The sequence below is a fragment of the Podarcis raffonei genome, chromosome 1, assembly GCF_027172205.1.
Source record: "Podarcis raffonei isolate rPodRaf1 chromosome 1, rPodRaf1.pri, whole genome shotgun sequence".
NCBI lineage: Eukaryota > Metazoa > Chordata > Lepidosauria > Squamata > Lacertidae > Podarcis > Podarcis raffonei.
In genome coordinates this window covers 133,843,205-133,867,731 of record NC_070602.1, presented here as the reverse complement: position 1 = coordinate 133,867,731, position 24,527 = coordinate 133,843,205, and the positions used below count along the sequence as shown (strand labels likewise).

General features: G+C 42.6%; 1 protein-coding gene across 1 annotated transcript in view; it reads right to left on the bottom strand.

The window, feature by feature from the left end:
* Positions 1-682: 682 nt before the first annotated feature.
* The window catches only part of PLEKHM3 (pleckstrin homology domain containing M3), a 58,602-nt gene continuing 34,757 nt past the window's right edge, over positions 683-24,527 (bottom strand). Inside the window, exons 6-8 of the mRNA XM_053363085.1 lie at positions 20,756-20,819; positions 11,426-11,583; positions 683-1,602 (exon numbers count right to left, since the gene is read on the bottom strand). Of these exons, the coding sequence (XP_053219060.1) occupies positions 1,425-1,602; positions 11,426-11,583; positions 20,756-20,819 (400 nt within the window). The 3' untranslated portion in view covers positions 683-1,424. The remainder of the gene's footprint in view (positions 1,603-11,425; positions 11,584-20,755; positions 20,820-24,527) is intronic.

Genomic DNA, 24,527 nt, shown 5'->3' with positions numbered 1-24,527 from the left:
ATTCTCCATTGATCTAGCTGGAAAAGCTTACATAAGCTACCAGTAGGTGAATCTAGTAGCACAAGACTGGTCTGGATAAGGGCAAAATAAACGCAGCATTCGCAAACTTCATTTGACATATCTTTAAGTACCAGATACACAGAACAGGGAGGATTAATGGGCCTCACTCCAAAGACAGATGAATAAGTGGGCAAAATGTTATGTTCTACTAGGATCCCATGGGTAAAAGTTGTGTACTAAATCCTCAGGCAAAAGACAAGGAAGCACGTTCCAATCTCTATCATAAGACACATGGAAAGTGCATCGCTATTCACAGTGTGCAGTGCTGTGTGCACAGTGAGTGTGGATGCACACCTGTCAATCTGCAGCCACCATGTGCCGTGTTCTGTACATGCACTTCCTTATGCAGAATTAGAAACTGCACAAGTCCCAATTTCTCAGCCAAGGTGTTCCAAGATGTGCCTCCTCCTCACTGCGCTGAAGCATTTGTCCCCAGCAATTGCTCAGGCTGCTATTCCGAGTCCCCATATGAAGTGCAGCCAAAAGGACAGAGCAGCAGAGAGAGAGACGAAGCAGACCCCGGCCCTGCGAAACCCTCAGCTCACCATTTCAAAGTGTAAGAAGGTGGAGAAAGGTGCTTAAAAAAAGTGGTCAACTTCCAAAGCAGCAGCAAAGCAGTGTGTACATTGTTTAACATCAAAACAGATGTATTTTGGTGTTTAATCGTGCTACATGTGAGAAAAATCACAGGGATTTGCATTGTTGACTTAGTAGGAGATTGGAATGTTGTGCAGATGTAAAGCTGTGCATGTTCTACAACCATGAGCTGCTGTTCCAGTAGTCAAGAACAGAACAGTAACACAGGAACTAAACAGCATTTAGCACTTGGTTCATATAGCGTGCAAGGATTGCTATTCTAGTCATCTAGATGTGGATCTATAATTGAGTTTACTTTCTGAGAGGTGGGAGAGGAATGTAGTCTTAAGGACGATTTACTAAAACATCCTTATAAGCTGGAAAAGACCCCACAAATACATCTCATAGGCCCCCTGTGCAAAGTACTTTGGGGCCCTTAAGTTCCAGTGCCACCTTTGCTACTTCTGCAAAATAGTTCACTTGGAAACATAATAATAAATAATGCACACAATATTTCTATTTCTAACAATAAATGCAAAGAGAATAGGAAATATTTCAAGTAAACTACATTTGGCTTTAGACCACCTGGTTGACCTAGACTTCATGAATGCGTTCTGCCTTCAACCTTCTTCGCAACATTGACCCTTGCTATTCAATAACCGAAAAGGTGAATATTAGCCAATCTTTCTGCAGGAAAGGATTCTGCCTGGCAGTGGAACGTTGCCTTGTAAGCATTCATTCTACAGTAGGAAAGGGATCTCTGCAGGTTGCCAGCTTCCTCCTTGGAGTCAAGTGTTCTGATAGGACAGTTCAAACATGTTGCAGGCCTCTTCCAGGCTTTCATCCATGTTGAGTCTTCTCCAGAAAGACTTCTGCTTCATCTGAAGCTCCCTTCGCACACACCTGGGGCACGGCACCGACTTCACCTTGCACTCTGAATGGAAGACGGCACCACAGCTGTCACATCTGTGAGAACAAAATCAGGTATTTGTATATTAATATGTAGGTTCCTAGCTTCTCTTCCCCACCCCACTATGCAGAGGAAAGAAGTTCTGTGATAAGACTGTTCCTGTGCTGGCTGTATTCTGACCTCTGAAAGCCAGCCACACCGAGAAACGCTCAGAGGGTTCTCAGACATTGTTGAGTCCCAGTGAGAAGCTGTCTTGTAGTGTTGGAACATTGAGTTATACTATGGCAGTGGTTTAGCGAGGCAGTTAGGGCACAATGCTATGTGCAGTTAATGAAGTCACTGGGATTTAAGCAGCCTGACCGGATGCAAGGTTGCAGCTGTTAGTATTTGCTTTAATCTCAAAATCTCTGGAAGATTTTACAAGCTTAATTACTTAAGCATGTTATCCATTCTTTACTGGATTGGAGCACATGCAGGCAACCCAAGTGGGAGCCAAGATGACAGCCAAAGAAAACAGTTGTGCCTTTAGAAATTTTAAATCATCCACATCTGACACTAATGCTGACTTTATCAAGCTAATTCCCCTTTCGTTAGTGATTTACAATTCCTTGGGAAACGCTGGAGACCAATGATTGATGAGAGTGTCATTTTGCATTCATTCATGGCCTCTCCCTTTTCCCTCTTTTGATCACTCTTCTCAGTCAACTGGAGAATGTAAACGCTTATCAGGAATTTCTGTCGAAATGGACGCCTGCAGGATTATGGAAGAGTGAAACACACCTGCCGTTGCTACCCAGATGCATTAAATCAGGGGGTGGGGAGGGGCAAGAGAAGATTGATGATTTCAAAATTAAGAGCAAATACATCATTCAAACCATTTGAAAAAGTTGCAAAGCACAAAAAACCCCACCCACCATCCAAAACTTCTGTATGATCAATAATCAACTTGTTCCTTGATAAAAGGGAACAGATGACTACAAGCAGGACAGGGAAAAGCAGGCATGAATGACACTCTTCATGGGCTTTGCTTAAAATCCCACCAGCACTTATGCTTCTAGCTCCCAAAGCCTTCCATAAATCAGCTTCTTCATTTTAACCACTACAGGTCCAATTGTTGTTTTCTCACTACCAAATTAACCCTTAATATACCCAGTCATTCCAGAACAGTAGCTGCATTAGTGTATAGCACCCTAATCCCATTCATAGATTGTTTGCTCAGAAACAACTCCTACTGCTTAATGGGATTTGGTTCCCAACATGCATACAATTGTGGCCTTCATTAGGGACTAACTGAATCACTGCCGCATAAGCTTTTGCAGGAAAACTCATATTTCCTGTGATAGCTGCTGCATGCAGAAACAGAAAAGTGCAAACAGAGAATCCCTCCTGGACAAAGACAGCCTGGTCACTGTGACCCATGCCCTGCTAAAATCCAGATCAAACCTTTGCTCTGTGTTGTACATGGGTCTGTCTTTCAACACCACATGGACATTTCAGCTCAGTACATGGCTGAATTCCATTACCAAATTGAATCCCCTAATTTAAAGCAGCTCCTCATTAACTTGCCCTCTTTAAGTCTGTGGTCATTAGAAGTCTTTCTCTGGATAACTCTGGCAACCCAAGTTAGAAGGATGGCTACTGAGGAGAGGCACCTCTCTCTGGCGGGGTCCCAAGTAGCTCTTCCTAGGGCTACCTGCCTGATGCCTCCGCTGCTGAGCTTTCAATTATCATCATTAGCAGAACTTGTTACTTGCTTGTTACACAAAAGGGTCTCTCCATGACTTAAAACCAATTTAAGATCATAGACCAAAATAAAAATGCATTATAATAAAAACACATTTACACAAAGCATGTGCAATTCATTAAAATTGCAAAAAGTAACCTCCAGTAACAGCAGCATAAAATTTTGGCTGCACAACCAGCAGTAAATAACAGCAAACAAACATACAAGACCTAGACTTTTCTATCTGGCCAGGCTTTTCATTAGTATTTTTACTAATAGGATCTATACTAAGTTATCACCATCTTCTATGTTACACAATAATTTGGATTAAGCTTTTTGAAAATCTTTCTTAGAGGCTAAACACTTGTTACCTAGTACAGATTTTCAGGTACGGGTTGTGGGACAAAGTGTTAAGGGTGAGCTGATGGTAGAGAGAACAGTGACAGAGAGATTGGAGAGAATACGATTGTTTCCTTCCCACAATGTTAGCACTCAAACGGCAAATTTCCCATGCAGTTTTCAGGTACTCGTGTGGCCCAGAAGTTTCTTAAGATCAGGAAGATGGAGGGAAACGTGAGGTTCCTAATAAAAAGCAGGTAGTTTCTTTTGTGGGCTGGAAGTTCCACAAGGCCAATCTAGACCATTTTTTTAAAAAAATATTTTTTTGCTGGTTTGCCCAATTCTATTCCAGTAATATATGGCAACGGTGATAACTTAGGTTGAAAATTTGAGTCAAGTGCATTGTGAAAATCCATTGGATCTGCTGTGCTCTGTTTGCCAGGAGCTATTCTGACTGGGAAGTAACACTTCAATTGCTCAGACATCTTAATTGCTGAGACAATGAACAGAAGAAATCCAAATCAACAAATTGGCCAGAGGGTCCATGAATCCGCCTTGCAGTGAAACTGGTGGCAGCAACTTCCACAAGCATCTAATTACCATAGCTTTATTTTCAGGAGAAGGAGGTGGTTTTCAGTGTTGTGGTTGTGTAGAAAAGCCAGGAAACCTCTGAACAGTTTCTGATGAAAACTTGCTAAGACACAAGGATCTCAATGAAGCAAATATCCAAGGAATGAAGCCCACAAGTTCCACACATTTCCCCAATTCTACAGGATTTTAATGTGTGTTCCTGAATACCCACTGCCAACCAGCATTTCACGAGTCCTATTTCTCTTTCCTATTAGGATTATTTCACACCTTCCAAAAGTGGCAAACCTAGGTGTGCTACCAAATGTACACTCGTCAGTTAGCTGCAGTCAGTCAAGGCTCTTATACGCATTTGCAGGTGAATATTTGACACAGTCACACGTAACATTTAAAACATCGTTGATGTCAGGCCGAGCACCATGGGTTGGCATCTGCCCAGGTCCATGCCCCGGCAAGGGCCCACCATAAACCAGATTCTCCTGACACATACAAATGGCTGCTGGACAATGGAAATGGCTCTACTTTCTGCTCTTCTTGCAAACATGGACAGCTCCTTCTTCCTTGCCACTTCCGCTTGCTCCTTCTTCAGACCAAGTGGCAGCAATGAGGTAGAGGATATGTTGTTGTTGCTGCTGCTGGTGGTGCTGCCATTTACATTACTTACCCGCTCCCAATGGTAGAGAAGCCCACCCCCCTCCCCGCAGCCACTCATGCCATCGCATTGGGTAAAGAAGAAGAGACTGCAGCTACTATCTTCCGCCCCACTTCCAGATGGGGCCCAAAGAGGAAGAGAATAGAGTGGAAGTTGTGGGTGATGGTGAGATGAATGAGAAGCTGCCGGTACTGGGGTGGACCAGAGTGAGTCCTGGCTAGCCCTGCCAGCCCAGTCAGGACCACCTGCACATGTGGAAGAGAACCTAATACGCAAACGGAATGCGTGAAGTCAACTGCAGTCTCCCCAAGGGACTGACAAGTGAAAACGAAATATGGCACTTAAGCACTCTGTTGATTTTGTGTTGCACAATTCACTATACGGCTTAAGGAGAGAAGGAATCACAAAGCTGAGGCGAACCTGCAAAACTTAAAAGCTGAAATCCTTCCCAGCTGCAACCTACTCTAACTTCCATGGAAAATTACAAAGGTGTATCTCCTCGCTGTGGCTGCAAGACCGCTCAGCATTTCAATCAAGCGATCAAACACCTGCTTCTTATCTGGCCAAGGCCACAGCTCGATGCTGCGTCACCCACTTCTCTAACATCTGAGGGCAATGAGAAGCACCTGTGTTGGGAAAGAGGGTGTTCCTTTTATGGCACTTATTTACAAAACAGTCTCATTATTACTAAGCCTTTATTCTCCTTTTCTCAGATCCTTTTGAGCACAAATACAATGACATTGTGGAGAAGACATTTGTTGCTTTGAAGATGACAAAAAGATGAGACCTTAAAAACAAGCAACCGTGGACTCATTCATGTCTTCTGTTTTGCCTGCAGCAGTCCCAGAGGGGGAAAGTCCACTTTTCATGTTTGGCTTCCTATGGTCACAGCTGCTGTAGGAGTGGAATCGTATGGCTCATTGCCTAGATTATGCACATAGCGCCAGTGCCTGAAACACCTCAGAATCTCCGTGAAGGTTTTTGCATTTTAAATGATCAGGCGTATGCTCCTGTAGGGCAGCCATTCTTAACACGGGAGATTTGGGGTGGGTGAAACGGTGGGTGGAGGTGCTGGAAACTGATAGCGGAGGCACATATTTCTCCTTCAACTTGTGTCCCAGCCAGCCCCATCCTTAACCAACTTCCTCCCTTCTAGCATTCTTTCCTAGAAGCCACAAGATAATTTCAGCTCTGAAGTGCAGAAGATTATACTTGTTTGCATGCCCTGAAACATATAACACAATAACACTTTTTTTTTTAAAAAAAGCAAGATGATTCATTAGTATGGTAGTCAGTGAGATCTTGAGCAAGTTATTTCATTTTCTGCATAGGCTGGAGTCATGATTGTACAGAAGGGTTGTTCTTGTGTTGCTGTTTTTTTAAAAAAGTAATACTGAAAGATTAGTTTTCCTATGACCCATTGCATGCAACAGCATGTGGAGCTTAACGCTTGTGCAGAGTTTATGGGCACATAGACAGTACATGTGTATATAGGCTCAAAAGTGGGAGGCAGCTATGCACAGCAACCCTGCATGCCAGTGGCGTAGCGTGGGGGGTGCAGGGGGGGGCGGCCGCACCATCTGGGGGTTAGGGTTAGGGGGCGCAAATCCACGGGTTAGGGGGCGCAAATTACTTGCCTTGCCCCGGGTGCTGACAACCCACGCTACGCCACTGCTGCATGCTCACAGTTGTCCTTAGGTCCATGTGTCAAGGTTCGCTAAGATCCGACAAGTGATAGCCAGGGTCAGGAGTGAGAAAGTTCTCGGCTGGTGGGGGTCAAAGGCAAGTGGTATGATCTACAGCAGGCAAAAGTCAGTTCTCAGAATGGCTGCTAGTAGGCAGATGGGACAGAGGTAACCAGTGTCATCTAGAAAAGCAAATGGTCAAGTTCCAGAGGCAGAGGGTTCTGTGAAGGAAGGTGAAGAGCAGAAACTCAGCGTGGCAGATTCTTCTCAATGGGAGTCAGGTTGTTTAGGGTGGGCCGAAGAGGATATCCTGGGGTAAAGGCTCTACAAGGCCAAGTGGAACTGCACTGATTCCACCTGACTGGGTGATGCACCAGCCAGTGGGTCTTCTAATGCTTTCTAGAGGACACCTCTGGGTAAAGCAAGCCATTCCTTCAGCAGATGGGCTGCGTTGGTGGTAGAGGAAGAAAGGCACTGGGTCTTGGTTGTCTGTGTGGAATACCAGTTTGAGACCCCTATCCCTGAAGTTGATCTGAGAAACTAGATCAACAATGACCCAACAACAAAATGTTTCGCAGCACTGAAAGGTAGCAGAACTTGGAATTTCGCCATACTAAACATTTATCAGCATTTTACTTTGCAAGGAAGGACTCATTTTTTGAGTCCTTGCAGTAAAAGGCGAAGGAGATCTCAGCGACAAGAGCTTGTATCCAAAAGCTGCAAAAAATTCACAATGCAGTATCTTCAAGCATGTGCAGTGCTATTCCACCACCCCAGTGAGTAACGACCACCTGACACTCTGCCCCCTGGAAAGTAAAGCTTTCCTGAGAACACTGTTTCCAGCAGGTTTAAGTCAATTTCCATGTCTACTTAAAAACTAATTGCTGGAGCTGACAGGAAAAAATCAGAAGACCCAACTATTACAACATTTCCACTTGCACTTTACTATTCTTCTATTTTTAGTTTTCATTCCAAAACCCGACACCCAGGAAATCCAAGGAAGGGGAATACTTTAACTAAGCAATGCAAAACCAAGCAAGAAAAAAAGAGAATTATTGGAGCATTCTACAACAGTGCTAAGACAGCAGACTTGGAAGTTGTGTATTGTCGGACAGGATGTAAGGAGCTTGCCAGGCACAGCCCACAAAACCCTGCTAATTAACTGAAATGATTGTGTTTGTTTTGGAACCATTTAGCCAACAAAGGAATGTGTCACACCGATTAGCAAGAAAAGGGTATGTAATATATGTGCATTCAAAGCCAGATGAGTGCATTATCCAGGTATTTGCTCTGTTTGCTCAAGGATTGACAAAAAATGAATACTGAGCAAACAGCCTCCATGCAAATGGAAACTCCAGCTCTTTAAAAGGGGGGGGGGTGTCCTTCTGCCCTGAGATTTATCTGTCTCCGTAAGAGACAGGCCTTGAGAAATCACATCTGGAAATGGACCCACAGAAAAACTACTTTTCTACCAGAACTTGTTCTCTCCATCAGCCCCCATGAGGATGCCATTATATCAGGATGGTCGTCATCCAGTGCTGACCCTCTGGCAGGGCTTGGCAGGGGCACCTGAGACTCATCGCTTTGCTTTCTTCTTTGTCAAGCGGAAAGGTCAAGGCAAAAAGGCAAAGGGGAAATATATGCAAAGCAAGGTGCAAACACACTTCAATTCCTAGTCATTCAAGAATGCTGTGAATGCAGGGGAACTCTTTCACACAGTACAAACAGCTTCTTATTAAGGCAATTGATTGTTGGGGGTTTTTTTTATACCACTCTAACAGAGGCTCAAGATTTATTAAAAGTCCAGTTTTGCACTCATTTAAAACACCAGAGGCATTCATTTTGTTTAGATTTAGTGAAGCTAACAGAGGCTCAAGATTTATTAAAAGTCCAGTTTTGCACTCATTTAAAACACCAGAGGCATTCATTTTGTTTAGATTTAGTGAAGCTGAACACATGCAAGTGAAGGAGCAGAAACAAAGACATTAGGACAACAGTAAGTTCATCACAATGCACATGGGTTAATATTTATTTTCATCTCCATTTAGGGACAAAGCTTTAGAAAACTAATTCGTGGATCTACAAAACTGTAAGTGTTATATATCCCTCTTAGGTGGTTGTGGGAGGGGGTGGAGGTGTTAGCAGAACTTGCTGAACGTGCCAGATTAAATTACCCTGTCCTTCTTACCGAAAAAAATGGGAAAACTCTATTCCTTAGTTAAAACAAAACCTAAGGTTTTCCCACCCAGGAATAATGTTTGGTTGACGGGACTCAACCTTCTCAATCTGTTTTGGGCACCTACTCCAAGTCAAAGGCTATGCATTGTTTTTTGCTGCAACTGACTAACAAGGCCACTCCTCTGAAATTCAATGCCAGGGCATGTGTTTGCTGATACGATGGTATAAACCTTTCAGGAGAACTACCAGCAAGGGGAATATCACTGTATGGTATTCTTCGCCTACTCAAAAGTGGAAATGCGGAATCAGGCGCCAGGGTCCAACTTGTTCGTAACTCTGCCATCCTAGCAGGGGCTCAGGGTACAGAGGCCTATGAACATCCTAAGGCACAGAGTAATATAAGAACTAGAACAGAACATCAGAATCCTAGTTAAATGGGGCAAACGTTTAAGGCAATGATTACCTAAATAAGGGAATGCAACCCTACCAACAGAAATCTCAATATATTGAAATATTTGTGGGGTTTTTCTTTGGGGCGGGGGCAGGAGCACATAAGCCCCTGACTCATACCAAGTTGAAACACCCCACCTCCCCCCCCCAAAAAAAAATATATAACGGACAAAGAGGGTTATAATTTAATTCAGAGTGAAACATATGAATCTGCAATGACTGGGGTTGCCAAGACCTGTCTTGGAATTAAAAGGCAGCCCACTTGATTTCTTTTAACAAACCTAAATTCAAAGCATTGCCTATGTGGCAATCTTACGAATGAATCCTATTTTAAAAAGAAATAGACTACTACATCTATTAATGGGCAACCTGCTTTCTATCAACACAGTGCCCCAACAAAAGAACATTATCCAATATGCAGACAGATGTTCAAACTAAGTGCCAAAATAAAAATTAACTGATCAAACTAATTCACTTTTGTTACTGAACCACAACTTCACTGGTACAGCAATGCTAAATATTATTTTGAAAATGATGTGGTTATATCAGTGTCATTAAATCTGTTTTTGTATTGAACATGTACACATATGTATTACTGGCTCCCAGTGTAATAAGCACCAACAGAAGTCATTACACCCAGATATTACTGATCTGAGATGTACTGCAAATTCTCTCAGGGAATTTAAGATTTCAGAATTCTAAGGCATTTAACCTGAGATTTTAATGCACAGCAAACACTCAGAGTAATCAAATCATTCTGCAGAGAAACTACATGCATTGCACTGGGAAACCTTCTTACATCAAGCATTTTGCCCCTTTCATTATCCTCACGAGCCCCTTGCAGATATCTTTGCCTTATATAGCCATGATCTTAGTTCTCCTTAATGCTTTTTCATTCACAACTTTTCGTCCTAGAAATTACTGTTTCGCAAGTGTTCTCTTTCCTTTCCTAATCAGTGTTTGCACAGTTGTGCTGCAAACCTCATTTAATATACGTTCAGGGCTTGGACCTCATACTAAAAACAAGGTAATGAAACAAAACCAGGGAAAGATGGGGCAAATATTAGCAGTAAAAGAGGTGCCAGTCAAAAATCTCAGTGAAAGGTGGCCTTGGGCTGCACTGGCACGGAACTCTTCTCCCAGCTGGGAAGAAAAACAACTCTCAACAAATTATGCTAACAAAATAATCCTGGCCATCTCACAAAGTGCCAAGAATGCCCAAGGGAGGATCAACATCATGAATATACAAAACTTAGTTATTTATGACTCACTCCTGGACACTCCATTGAAAAACTCAACTGGGGTGACATAGATGTTTTATCTGTGCCTGAATGACACAGGCATGATATGCAGTCAGATTAAGGGATAAACATGCATGTCTGAATCAGCCCCAACATGCAGTCTGGTCAGCTCCTTTATCTAACAATCCCCGAGTCCAATATGCAGCAAGATGATGCGCTCAGTTGCCAATGCACAATTACTTACGGGCTAATGAAAGACAAGTGTCAGGTGCCTGTCTCCTTTTCTCCTATCCTCAGGCTTCCCATATGTACAGGGGGCCATGAGAAGGGAAGAGACAGTCTGGATACTGACGCTCAGAAAAGCTAAATATTCTTGAAACTTGTCGGCTCGGGATAGGCAGGTCCCATTAACTTTACCTTGCCTAGGGCCTTTAAAATATCAGACTTGCATTTACAATCTGAACTGCTTAGAAATAAATGTCTTAAGGAATTTTAATGGTCAGATTGTGAAAGTCCTCTTGAGTTCACAAGTCCCCTTAAGGCCCCTTTGTGTGTTATGTACACTGTTGTGCCTGCCGTAACTACACACATCTACTCCTTTGCATTTACACACCGCAGGGAGCGGTGCTGAACTCCAGTTCCCTGGTGCATGCACATGTGGTGAAGCAGACCAAAGCATGACGGTACATACCCCATGAATGTGCACACTTTCCACTTGTACTGGCTACAAATGCAAGTAGCAGCTGCAGTGGGTGATTACTGGTGGTGATGGTGAGAGGGAGTTTAATTGTAGTCCACATGAAAACCACTCCTTTGAAGCTGCTATTTGCACTGAGAGGAAATTCCTCCATTGGTATGAAGATGCATTTAATGTTGTGTCTCGTTTGGCCTTCACAAAAGGTTTCCACATAGAAAGGAGGTAAGCTGAACTCTTGCTCATGTTTGCATCAGCCCTCTCGTCATTACTGTATCATAGTAAATGTACACACATGCAAAGCAACACATGTAATCACCGTCCTTTACCTGCTTGTAGAAATGTCCTCAAATGGGTACAGGATCTCGCCGTTGTTACAGATCTCGCAAATGAATCCCTTTTGGCTACAAAGGCTGCAGTTGTACACATGGGAAGTGGCAAATTTGATTACCTTCCCAAGGAAAGGGGCCAGCTTCCCTTCAATAACCTGTAAAGCAACAGAAAAGAGACTCCATCACCAAGAATCAGCAACAGAAATGACTGGACATTATTTGTGTGTCTCATTACCAAACTAAAACACAATTCAGAGTTGATTAAACAGTGAAGGGCTTGCTGCAGGATGGGGTGAATCATGCAATTCAGGCTGAAGAATGCCAAATAAAACCCACCTATTTCAACAAGGTAACAGAACATTAAAAGGTAACTTTACACCTGTTTGGAGATGGGTAAAGTTAGATTGTTTAATTCATTTACTTACAAGGCTTGTCTGATTTTATTTTACTAGTGTTTTTCTTCTATTGTTTTACTCAACTGATAACAATGGAAGAGAAGGGTGAGGGCCTGATTTCACACAGAACTATGGTGTGAGAAGATACTATCTCTCTCTCTCTCTCTCTCTCTCTCACACACACACACACACACACACACACACACACGATTTAAGAGGCATGCAATGGCCCTAGTATGTGAAAATCCACATTTGAATGTTCGCTTAAATGCGCCAGTTCCCTCCACCACGTGACTCAGTACTAGCAATCTTTTGCTTTCTGTTTACTCAAAATGTTGAGTACCCAATTACTAATGCCAAAACAACTGTTTTAGTAATGATTACTGGTAATTACCGGTACGTAATTATCACCGTGTCTGTATTTATTGTGTTCCATTTACCTCTGCCCTCACTATCTTCAATCTCCTCCCGAACCTTGTGTGTGTATTCTGCTACTCAGGGTAATATTGTGTACTGTAGTCCACAAAAACTTAACACTGTAATAAAACTGCTCGTCTTTAAGGTGTCGCAAGACTCAAATCTTAAAGCAAAATAAGTAAATGCAGATTCCGTAAGAAGGCTCACCTCACTTATGCTAAATGTATTTCTTATTCTAAATGTATTTCTGAAGGCCTAAACTGCAGCACATACACTAAATGGAAAAATGTAGGCAGGAAAGGAAGTTCATGGGATGGCTTGGGTCGCTGCCACGGGATGGAAATGCTGAAAAGCCCTCGTTCTTGTAAGAACATCTGTGGCAGCAGGAAGCTGAAATGTTATTGCTAGCCATGCAGACTCGACATCTGTTTGTACTGCACGGAAAGGTGATGCTTTTATTGTGTCCTGCTATAGAATGATGGCCTCACTCTGGACCTTAAACAATTCACAAAGGTCACTACGGGAAGGTGCGGTTCAAGGCCAGGGCTCTGATACTGCTCTATTATAACAGACGGTCAAAGTCAGTACTATAAGCAACTTTTAAAAAATCTCTTCCTTAATTAATTTTGGTAATAAGAGTCAAAAGTCTAAACTGGTTAAGGGGAAATGATGTCCAACAAATATGAGGAAACGCAAGGAGCAGCAGATATGTTAGTGACAGAGCATATACACTTGCAGATTAATGTAAACAAAGAAATGCAGGCCGGAACGGAGGAAACGCGAATGATGCACCAGGATCAGTAATATATCCAGCATTAAATAATTCAGTATCAGCCTTACCGTACAGCCAATAGGCTGCAATAATAAATTCTTAAAATAATAACACGCAAATTGATGTACACAGAAGTGGACGATCTCCATGCTTTACTAAGAAACCAGTACTGGAGGTTTTGCAGGATCTGGATTAGTTTGGAAAGGATGTTTGTCAGCAAAGACAAGTGTGTGTCCATGTTAGGAGTAGAAGGGGGGGGGGTTTAAGAGATATTATTTATCTATTCATTTATGAATCACTTCCCGTGAGGCATCTTGAGGTACTTGGTGGGTAAGGCTGCATGCTACTGGCTGGGAGGCAGAGGCCGGCTGACATGCAATTTATGAAAATTCTGGCCAGAGCAGAATTTTTTGCAGACAGCACTTGTACCCTTGCAGCCAATTGTCTCTAGTCAGCAGCTACTTGCTGGTACCTAAAAAGAAATGCAGTGCCATCCAGTTGCAAACCACTGAGTAGAGAAGGACTGCGCCATGACTTGCATAGTTGCAGATGTGGACAGGATAATGCACTGCAAAGCTAGAACATGCTTTGAACATTCAAAACAGTCGTGCTGATGTGGTTCAGCTGCATTAATGTGTTTAACAGGTGGTTTCTAGAATTCAGGAAGACAGGATTTGGAGCCGGCACCCCCAACCTTCGGCCCTTTTGGACTACAATTCCCATCATCCCTCCTGTTAGCTAGGAATCATGGGAGTTGTAGGCCAAAACATCAGGAGGCTGCAGGTAGGGGATGCCTGATTTGGAGGCTTTTTGACTTTGTGATTTTTTGTTTTGAGAGTCTGAAAGATGGATAATGTGACCTTCTTCGATTTGTAAGGCAGACTAGGTAGTCAGACTATATCTAGCAACAGAGGGCTTTGAGGTTTTTTGGGTTTGTTTTCAAAGCAAGTCTGTTGATGATGAGAGTTGTACGGTTGATCATTTTACCTATGTGTGTTTGGGGAATGGCAAGCATGCGGTTTATTACTTCCTGGAAGATTTGCATAGCAGGGAGTGATAGAAATATATAAAACAAAAAACCTGAAATACAACCGCATTAGCAGAGCTTTGAGTTAATGATTGTACGCTGTAGCGGGGCTTCCTTGTAGGCAAGCATCCTTAGGATTGCACTGCTAAATAGTTTTATTATTATGAATATATATATAATAACCTGCAATACAATCTTGAATGTATGTTTTATATTATCTTGCAATGTAATGTATGTTTTACATTGTAAGAATGCTTTAGTAATGTTTAACAAAGGTGTTTTGCACAATTCTGTACCCTTTTCAGTACAGTATGGGATTTCCTTGCCTACCGGTCACCATGGTGTGCTGTAGTTTGCTGTTCCATTTATTTAATGCCTACAGAGAAGAGGGAACACTTAACAGCCAAAGTTGCTGTTTACAAAAATAACGCACTGGGGAAATGAGTACAAATAGCTTCTATAGAAAAGGCCTTAAGGAAGTCTCATTGAAAGCTGTACTATACAAAGAATGTTATCTCCGTATCTTCACAATGTATTAGGCATACGCCTAACATAGTCAAAGTACAACTAGAGAGCTAAATCAATACATGGTGAGAACTTCGCAGGGGAGGAGTAGGGAAACATTGACTCAGCAAGCAAATATTGTGCCTATATTTTCTGAATGTGGTGGCAACACTGTCCATTGTTACTGTTCTATGCCAATGAGGCTTCTCACCCACTCCCCCAAATAACCGGGCAGAAATGCACCCCAAATTAGCTTACTAAGCCACTAGCTTTGTTCATCATGACCGGCCTCAACAATATATTCAGAGTATGCTAAATGCTTACCATTGTTAAACACGGCCAACTAAAGTTTTATAGTAGGGAAGTGTCTCCATGTTGTGGCAGCTCCACATGGGACCATGTTGTGTGAAAGGAACTCAGCCGCATGGGGAAGTCTCCAGGCCAGCACCAGCAGGCCACCAGGAATGTGTGCAGTTCTGAAGAGCAGTACTCTCTGTGGAGGGAAGGAGTCTCCTTCCCTCTTTCTCTCATGGGACAATCCATGTGGAGAGCAGCTTTCAAATCTTGGGTGGAGTCAACACCATACAGAACCACTTTCCGTGAACTTTACACATTGATTCCATCGTGTTTGAACTGGCCTGCATTTGACAACTCTTCTCTGAGTCAGGGGGAGGCAAAGTCAAGAGATATGGCGGTAGCTCAAAACTACCCAAGGAATGTCATGGCAGAGCTGAGAGTTTAATCCAAATCACCCTGTCCAGTGAACTAATGTTTTGAGTGCTAGGCTGGCTGTCCCTCATGATATCACCTGAAGGGCCTTGCCTGCCTCCTTCCATCCGGGCGGAGAGGGCTCCGTTTTTGTTTTTTAAATTGCTTTTATTTTTTATCTTTGTCATTTTAAATTGTAATTGATATTAAAGCTGTATTCTTAGTTTTAGATTTTATGATTTAGGTGGAAATTGTTTTCCATCTGGCTGTGTACTTTTTGATGTGTTTCATTTATTGCTCATGACTTTTGTTACGTTGGTAATTATGTAAATCTTGTCATGTTGTAGGCTGCCTTGAGCATTGTTTTAACTAAGGACAAATAAAATGGTGATGATGATGTTTAAAATTATGGAACCTTAAAAAGAAAATGCCCCCAAAAGGTCTGTTCAAGGCCTGCCATTTAAAGAGAAATGCACAAGCGAAAAAGAAGAAGAGTAGAAGAATATTAGTAGGTAAAATATAAAGTTTCACAATCATTTTACTGAGCCTGATTTGTTAGCTCACCGATACTTCAAGGCAGCTAACCTTGAGCTGGGCATCTCCAGGAAAAGGCAAGTGGAGTTCAACAAAGAGAGGTTAAGCCCGCATTTACCCTCTTTAATTTTAACGAGGAAGCATTGTGTTTTGTGAGGTTGCAGGTTAGGGTTAATAATTGAAGCTAAGAGGCGACAAAGCCTACATACCAAGGTGCTGTTGCCACTGGGAAGACAGTGCAGAGTCTGCAAATATCTTGTGACCCCACCCTTGTAAATCAGCATGTTAATCATTATCATCATATTGACGATAAGATTCTTTGTAAGTCAACACAGAGGCTGTAATTTCAACCGTCCGTTCACAATCTGAATGATTTCCGTTAAGTTAGCTTTTATTAAGAAAGGGCTCTCCTGGAAAAACTGGTTGGCTTGTAAACTTCTTTTGACATTCTGGGACTTTCAGATTTGAAAACATGTGAGATTTGCTTCCTAAGTAATGCACCAAGTTAAGTAGCCGCGGCACTGGCATTTTGCTAAGTCTAGGAAAAAGGAGAAACATGGATTATGGTAGCATACCACACTTTTGCCAGACTGGAACTGGAAATAGCGGCTGTAGGTGACAGAATAGTGTGGTGTTTATAGAATTTAGCAAAAGAGGAAACAGAAGGACTGGACAGTGTGCAATGCACAGCCAAAGACTGTAGAGGACTCTCCTCCACCTGCAGGCAGTGTCAAGAGTGAAAACATTAAGATGCAAAGGTTTAGTTTTAAAAACACCACCAATGTTTCAAGTTATTTCTTCGTCCACCACTTTTACAGCATGGTGGTGTAATTTTCTAGATCCATTTCAATTGGGGTTTAGGCCTGGTTGTGGCACAGAAACTGCTTTGGTCGCTTTGTATGACCTGAATCAGGAGAGAAACAGAGGGTATGTTGTCCCTGTTCTCCTTGACCTCTCAGCGGTTTTGGATAACCACAGTATCCTTCTGCAACGCGTCATATAACTGCAACGCGCTATATGTAGATCTGCCTTTGAAGACAGTTCAGAAACTTCTGCTAGTGCAGAATTGGGTGGCACGGTTGCTCCCTAGGGCGAGATGGCCTGAGCATATTACACTGATGCTGGCCTGACTGTACTGGATACCAGTTAGTTTCCAGGCCCAATTCTGTACTGGTTTTGACCTGTAAAGCCTTAAATGGCTCAGGACCGCAATACCTCAAGGACCGCCTCTCTTCATATGAATGTACCTGGACCCTGAGATCATCCTCTGAGGCTGTTCTTTGTGTGCCTCCTCCACGAGAGAGAGGTCTGGAGGGCGACAACACCTGTTCTCCACTTGTGGCGTGCTCTCCCCAGGGAGGTTTGGCTGGTGCCTTCATTATACTTCTTTAGGTGCCAGGCAAAAACGTTCCCTCTTGATCGACATCCTATGCCCTTTTAATTGTGTTGTGGGAGGGGGGATTATTGGTTTGTTGCTGGTCTTATTCTTACCATGTATTTTGTGATTTTCATGTTGTGATTTTATCTTGTGATCTGCCTGGGGATCTGCAGATGAAGGGCAGCATGCAAATTCAATTAACAATGATGATGATGATACATGATAGATAGATAGATAGATAGATAGATAGATAAAATGTTAGGCCTGGATATGGGAAGTTCACCTTCAGTTTTCCACCTGAACCACAACACTGGTTGGAGCAAGTGACTATACAGCACCCTCACTTACTGCACAAAAGAAGTGTTGCAAGAATAAAACGAGATAAGGAATGTATGGCACCTAGCTCGCTCCTATGGGCTAAACCAACCGTAGCTTAAAATATTACGCAAACTGCCAGGCCTCTCACAATTGTGCATTAGAGCAAAGACCTGATTACGCAAGATTGCTTTTCTGGGCTTGTTGCCTTCTCACAATATTTAGTTTACGGTCTTAAAAGGATTAAAGCAACACCAAATGCCAATTAAGGACTGGCCCACCTCGTGGCAGAACTTTTCTCCTATCTGGCTGGAGCCGCACCCTTAGCAGAGGCCTTGGATGAAAAGAAAGCAGGGTTCAGTAGCACCCGGGCTAGCTTCCTTGACTCTGCTGCCTGCTGCTTGTTTCCACTCAGCAAGGTGCTGCTGCTAGGCCAGAGGCAAGACACCTGGAGCCTGTAGAGCAGAGGCAGCCAATGCAGTGCCCTGTAGAAGCGGCTGAACTACAGTTCCCAGCATCCCTAGCCATAGGCTAGGCTGGTCAGGGCTGATGGGAGTTAAGAGTCCAACATCATCTGGAAGTCATAACGTTGGCTACCTCTGCTGCAGAGGGAGCAGCTGTGCCCGCATCGTATTGTAGGCCTACGTAGGAAATAAAGAAGCAATAGCTGGCATTTAGTGGGATTGTGTAGCTGGACCAGCTGTTGTGCTCAGCACATGATAAGAGAAATGGTTTATTGCGTTTATTTATTTTTATTAAATCCTATGTGTGACTAACCACCGTTTCTTTGGTTAAAGATCAGACCTGCTGAGCCATTCTTATTTGCACCCACAGTGCTTTCCAAATCATGAAAAGAATAAATGGCATTACTAGTAGTTTGACAACTTTACCAGAATTATGTTCCTCCTGCTACACTATTCTGTTCATGGAGCACAGGAGCATTAAAGGCTATTATGGAGTGGATTTGTCTTCGATTGTCCTATAATTACACTGCAAAAACCACCACCTGGGGCAAAACACCTGTCCATTCAGCAGCTTTTAAGGCCACCTTGCATATCGCATTCACACAATTCCACTCGTACAAGGAAAACCTAGTTTTCTGGGTGCTAAAATGGAACCAATGTGTGGCGTTCAGCTAATACAAGGTTTGTTCAACACAGGTTCACCAGGTGCAAATGCATGGAAAGCAGCGTTCCTATTACTGGGGAGTAAGCCCGAGTCAACTTAATGTGACTTACTCCTAAGTAAACACGGTTTATCATTTATTAGCAGGACAAGCCTACTCAGAAGCTGGTCACACTGAGTTGAATGGGGTTTCTTCAAGGTAAGCGGGTTTAGGACTGCAACCTAAATTTACGTGCATTATGGAGTGCTAGCATCAGGCACCAGGCCTGTTGGCAGACCAACTCTGAGTTATACAGGTGTCTGCAAACATGACATAAAGGCTGGCAACATTAACCCTGCCACGTGGGAATCCCTTGCAGATGACAGCAGTGCCTAGATACACTTCTTTTCTAATAGAATCCATTTAAACTGATTTTCTTCCAGGGATATGGTTTCAAGGAACATGAGGCATTTTGCTCAAGGAAAGAAGGTCTAGGGCTGATCAGTTCCTGGATGTGAGACTTCCTGGGAACCACATGTACACTGATTTGGGTCCCATGGATATTAGACAAATCAAGAATGTCACACTTCCTGAATAAGGATCTGGCTAGGGCATCATTAAGAGCACCTAAAGGGCATAGCTGTCAACGTTTCCCTGTTTTTAAGGGAAATTCCATTATTCCGAATAGGATTCCTCGCAAGAAAAGGGAAAAGTTGACAGCTATGCTAAAGGGTCCTGATCTTCTTCCAACCTTATCATTTCACCATTTTTACTGAAATGGCATGGCCTGTTTTCTCACTTAAGAAGAAAGGAAATTGTGGAGGGGGAAGGAGAGAGTGAGAGAGAGACTTTCTGGGCTGATAATAAGGATCCAGCCAGATTAAAAGCAGAATCCAATTTAAGGCACCCGAGCCACAACTGTAATTGAATTACATGATGAAAGGTTTGGGGTGCAGAAAGGGAAGGAAATAATGTAAATGTATATCAGGACAAAGCAATCTGTCAGAGTAGCAGCTAAATAAATGCGTGCAGTATGACTCTTGCAAGCCTCCACCCCCTTAATGACAACTCCCCATCCCTCCCAAGGAAAGTGTGATAAACTACCGATTGCTTCTTGAAAGTCCGCTATCAATATTTGGCGCTAAGCAGCTTGCAAGGCATTGGAGATTACGAAACTGGCAACTGGGGAGACTGACACCCCAAGTTTAGGCCACTTGCTCTTCTGCAGTTTGATTATCTGAAGAACGAGGCACTTAGAAAAAGCTTCACGGAGACCTCTGCTCTCTGGCTCTTCCCTTGAACCGGTTTGCTTGTTCCTATCTCACAACTCCGCCAGCAGACAAGTCACGTCCGCGATACAGGCGCTCAACAGCATTCAATGATTATTCAGCATTTTATGTAATGCTTTGGAACATTCAAAATCAGTTCACACACATGGTCTCAGAAATCTTTACAACAGCAATGTAAGCTAGACTAGTATTTTAAATCTCTAATTTACAGGTGGTGTTCTGAGCCTGACAGAATCATGGCCCATTTAAGGTCATTTATGGAATTCATAGATTAAGTCCGATTTAAAGTGGGGTCTTCTTGGCTCATAGATAACCACTTATATCGGCTCTCATTCATGAGCTTCTAACAAAATGTACGAGATCCTTTGCCCTGTATCTTTACATCCATGTAGGCTTTATTCCAGTTAAGGACATAAAAGGTATCAGCTCATCTGCCATTAACTGCATTAATGGCAATAAATTAGCATCACTGATATACGGGTTATAGATAAAAAGCGAAGAGTTTGGATTTGATATCCCGCTTTATCACTACCCTAAGGAGTCTCAAAGCGGCTAACATTCTGCTTTCCCTTCCTCCCCCACAACAAACACTCTGTGAGGTGAGTGGGGCTGAGAGACTTCAGAGAAGCGTGACTGGCCCAAGGTCACTCAGCAGTTGCATGTGGAGGAGCGGGGAAGCGAACCCAATTCACCAGATTACGAGTCCACCGCTCTAACCACTACACCACGCTGGCTCTTAAGCAATCTATGATTAAGGCATTTCTCTGAGTTACCATTTAGGAAGGCTTCTTGGTCTGGAAAGGCTCACCAAGACACAGCTTGACACAATCTGTATTCACAGTATGTATAAGGCTGAGCTTCTGGACAAACTAAAGTCCTTTACCTGCTGCAGGTCTGCCAAGGAGTAGAGGTGGATCTGCTGAAGAAGATACTCTCTAGGGAAAATTCTTGGAGAAAAACAAGAATAAAAAGTGAGCATTTGTATAACTTTCACAGTTCAAAATCTCATACAGAAACTTCTTATAAGACTATATTAAAAACACTGAATTCTTCAACCTCCACGAGAGAAAAAAACACCCTTCCACCAACATCCCAATTTTTAAAAACAGTATTTAGAGAATCTGCATTACTTTCGCGGACCATAGCATTTCCCACAGGCCTACCATTTCCTTCTCACAAAGGAAGGTCTTCTTTAAAACTGGCTGGCACAGGGTATGATCACAGGCCACAGTATGAAGACTGAAGAGGAAAAACATGCCTCTACAGGTGCATCTTCCTAGAACCCTGTCATTTCCATTTTATCCCAAAGTTTGGAGAAATACCGGCACAAAATCTGAACCATCCTAGAGACTGGTGGTTGTTTTTTTTAGTGCTGAATGTTAAAGATTTTTACCCATTCACAAAATTCCACACAGCTTTAAACTAAAAACCAAATGACCTCATTTTAAATTGGGAAGTAACGGTGACATCTTAACAGATCTGTAGTTTTGTATATGCCCACATACAGGGCTTTCTTTCCCAGCCGGAACTCAGTTCCAGCACCTCTCAGGTGGGCACCATTGCCATTATAAGAGAACGGGGGGGGGGCATTCATGGTGAGTTTGGGCACCTCTTTTTCTAGAAAAATAGCACTGTGCCACATGTCTGTTGGTTTTGACTCCTTTTTCTCAGTTTCTTGACAAGACATGGTTCTCTAACAATGTTAATAACATTCAAATGACAAATATTAAATTTTGTTAGGGACATATGATTCACTTTATGATTGTAAACTGCTACAATAATAATAACAATAACAATAATTTATTATTTATACCCCACCCATCTGTTTTTACCACTGCAAAAATAAGTACAATGTACTTCTTGATGAAGAAAAACATTCCAGACTGGTATTCAAAAGTAGTTATGTCTAAATCTATAAATCATACCCAGGAAAGGAGAGTTGGAAATATAGTTCAAATATAACCATCACACACACACACACACACACACACACACAGATGTTTGGGGCAAATATGCTTCTTCTTCTGAAAGCAGCTTCTCAAAGTGACATTGGCAGAGACGTCAAAAGATATCCCACCTTTTTGGTTCCATAAGAAAGCACTCTATCAAGGATGAAACGCAACAAACACATATTGGAAGCAACAAAGCACATGACCAGTAAGTGAGAAACCGTAAGAAAAGCGCACTTATTCCCATTGCCATGGAAACTGGGAGAGGGAAGAAGCCTTAAAAATAAGGTCTGCCCAATTTTGTTGACTTTTTATTTTAAACAAAACTCCTATTACTGCAGAAACAGGTCTTGTTCATTTGCAATGGAAGGAAGCAGCAGAATAGCTAAAGCCTACTTCTGATGACAGCACTCCAAGTGCATTAAGAAGCTCTCCTCGTCAAAATCAAAGAGCGCATAAGGCACTCAGTGGCACTAAGATCATGTGCCTAATGGATGGAACCAGTTGCATCCAGGGTCTGAGTGCTTTAAAGGTAACCTTATGAACATCTGCACAGTCAGATGGAGGTCAATTCAGCCAGGACATCTAGTTCAGTGCAATATTTTGTTTGAAGAAGCACCAACAAACATTGTCATTTATTCACATTGAGAAATCAGTTTAGATCTTGGGAAAAAAACTGCATTGCAAAATAGTTTGGTTTAGAAGAAGAACTAGCACGCTTAAACAAATGCTCCTCCTTTGCTGCAACTTTGGCACAGATTTTTGAAACGCTTTGAGAAATATAAAAGAAGACTGAAACAAAAATCACCGCAGCAGGGAGCCAGCAGAGGTTGTGCCTCTGGGTTCCTTTGGGAGGAAAGGCAGGATACAAATTCAAAAATACATAACAATAATAAAAAGGTGCAGATGGGCACGGCAATCCTTTACTTAGACATAAGCCCCACTGACTTCAATATGACTTACAGTATGTATATAACTGCAGCCTAAAGGTGAAACGTCAGTGGGATGCAATATTCTCAGCAACACCAATGGAAGGCAACACCAATACATTAAGAACAACAATAAAAATGGTGCAAGCCAAAGCTGTTTCAATCATTCCAAGACTTCAGGGTTAAGGACGTTGGATTGTTTACTTAGGGCAGGTGTGGAGAACCTGAAGACCACATTACAGCTGTTGGAAAGGGGTGTGTGCCCAAACCTACAACCACACAACCCTTAAACACACAGAGAGCTTTTCCCTTCTCAGAAGGAGGTTTGGTGATGGGGATATGTACTCTGAATTCCAGACACATCCCATTGCAATCTGTCCACTGGTGTGGACAGAAAATAGTTCAATCAAAGAAAAAGAAATAAATAAAAGCTTCATGATTGCATGGAATGGGCACTGTAGTTCTGCAAGCCACCAAAACGGGAAAAGAAGGTGGCTTGCGTCGGGAAGCAACCTGAACCTTACTTTTAAGATGGAATGGCGGGAATTTCTTTTTTAAAAAAAAAGGAGGAAGAAAAGGAGGAAGCCTCTTCTGGGTGAACAACTTAAGAAGTGACAGAAATAGAAATGTAGGCTTTTGCCTGTTGGTTCAGGGAGGGATTGGAGACATTACATCTAAGTGAGGAACTCGAGCACCGTGGGCAGTTTCGCATGAGCTTCCATTTCTTTTTCACTGGCAATTAGTTTGAAGCATAACAATTGCACAAGATAGAACCAGACATTTCATCCATCCTTGGCTCTCAGCCTTATCAGGGATGTATCTGCACAAACAAAAGGTTATCTGTGACTTTTTGACTGTAAACAGAACCCAAGATAAGGCTTTGTTTTCTGCATTTAGGGCGAAGTTGCAGGGTTTGTAGCTATGTCCCTTTGTTAAGAATAAACACTGTCCGAAGGCATTTAAGAGATGATTTGTCATCAGCTCAGGGTAATTTTTCTGCACTGAATTAAGCACTCTGACAGCTAAGCTAAAACAACTGCAAACAGACCTGCCTAAGACCTATACAAAAAGCCAAAGTACAAAAGTGATAAGCGCAGAGTAAATTCTGAAGTTCACAGTCTGCAGCTCAATGAAATCGAGGCAGGTGGGCATAAATCAAGGAACTGTTCTTATGAGGATATATAAGAAAAAGATTCAAGTACAGTCATACCTTGGTTCTCGAACGTAATCTGTTCCGGAAGTCCGTTCGACTCCCAAAACTATTAGAAAACCAAGGTGCGGCTTCCGATTGGCTGCAGGAGCTTCTTGCACTCAAGTGGAAGCCGTGTCAGACGTTCGGCTTCCAAAAAATGTTCGAAAACTGGAACGCCTACTTCTAGGTTTTCGGTGTTTGGGAGCCAAAACGTACGAGTACCAAGGCGTTCGAGAACCAAGGTACGACTGTACTACTGTATGCACGAAAACAGTTTGGTCAAGTGCCACTCTCTTTCAGAACAAATAGTGCTGCTCTTGATCTACCCATTTTTAGAAGTTTATGTCTAGAGTAGATTTAAGCCCAGATCCTTTAAAAAATCTGTCTGCCTGTTCAGTCCTATAGACTCGATTGTCCTGCAGCAGTGCAAACTGATTTTGTTTCAATGCTGGACAACTAAAACAGAGCTGCCCAGCTGCTTTCCCTGCCCCCTTGCCAGACAAACAACTTTAGAGTGAAAAAGAAGCACCAGGCTGTGCCGATGAATTGCATCCTAAGATGACCAAAAGGCTTTTAAGATGTGGC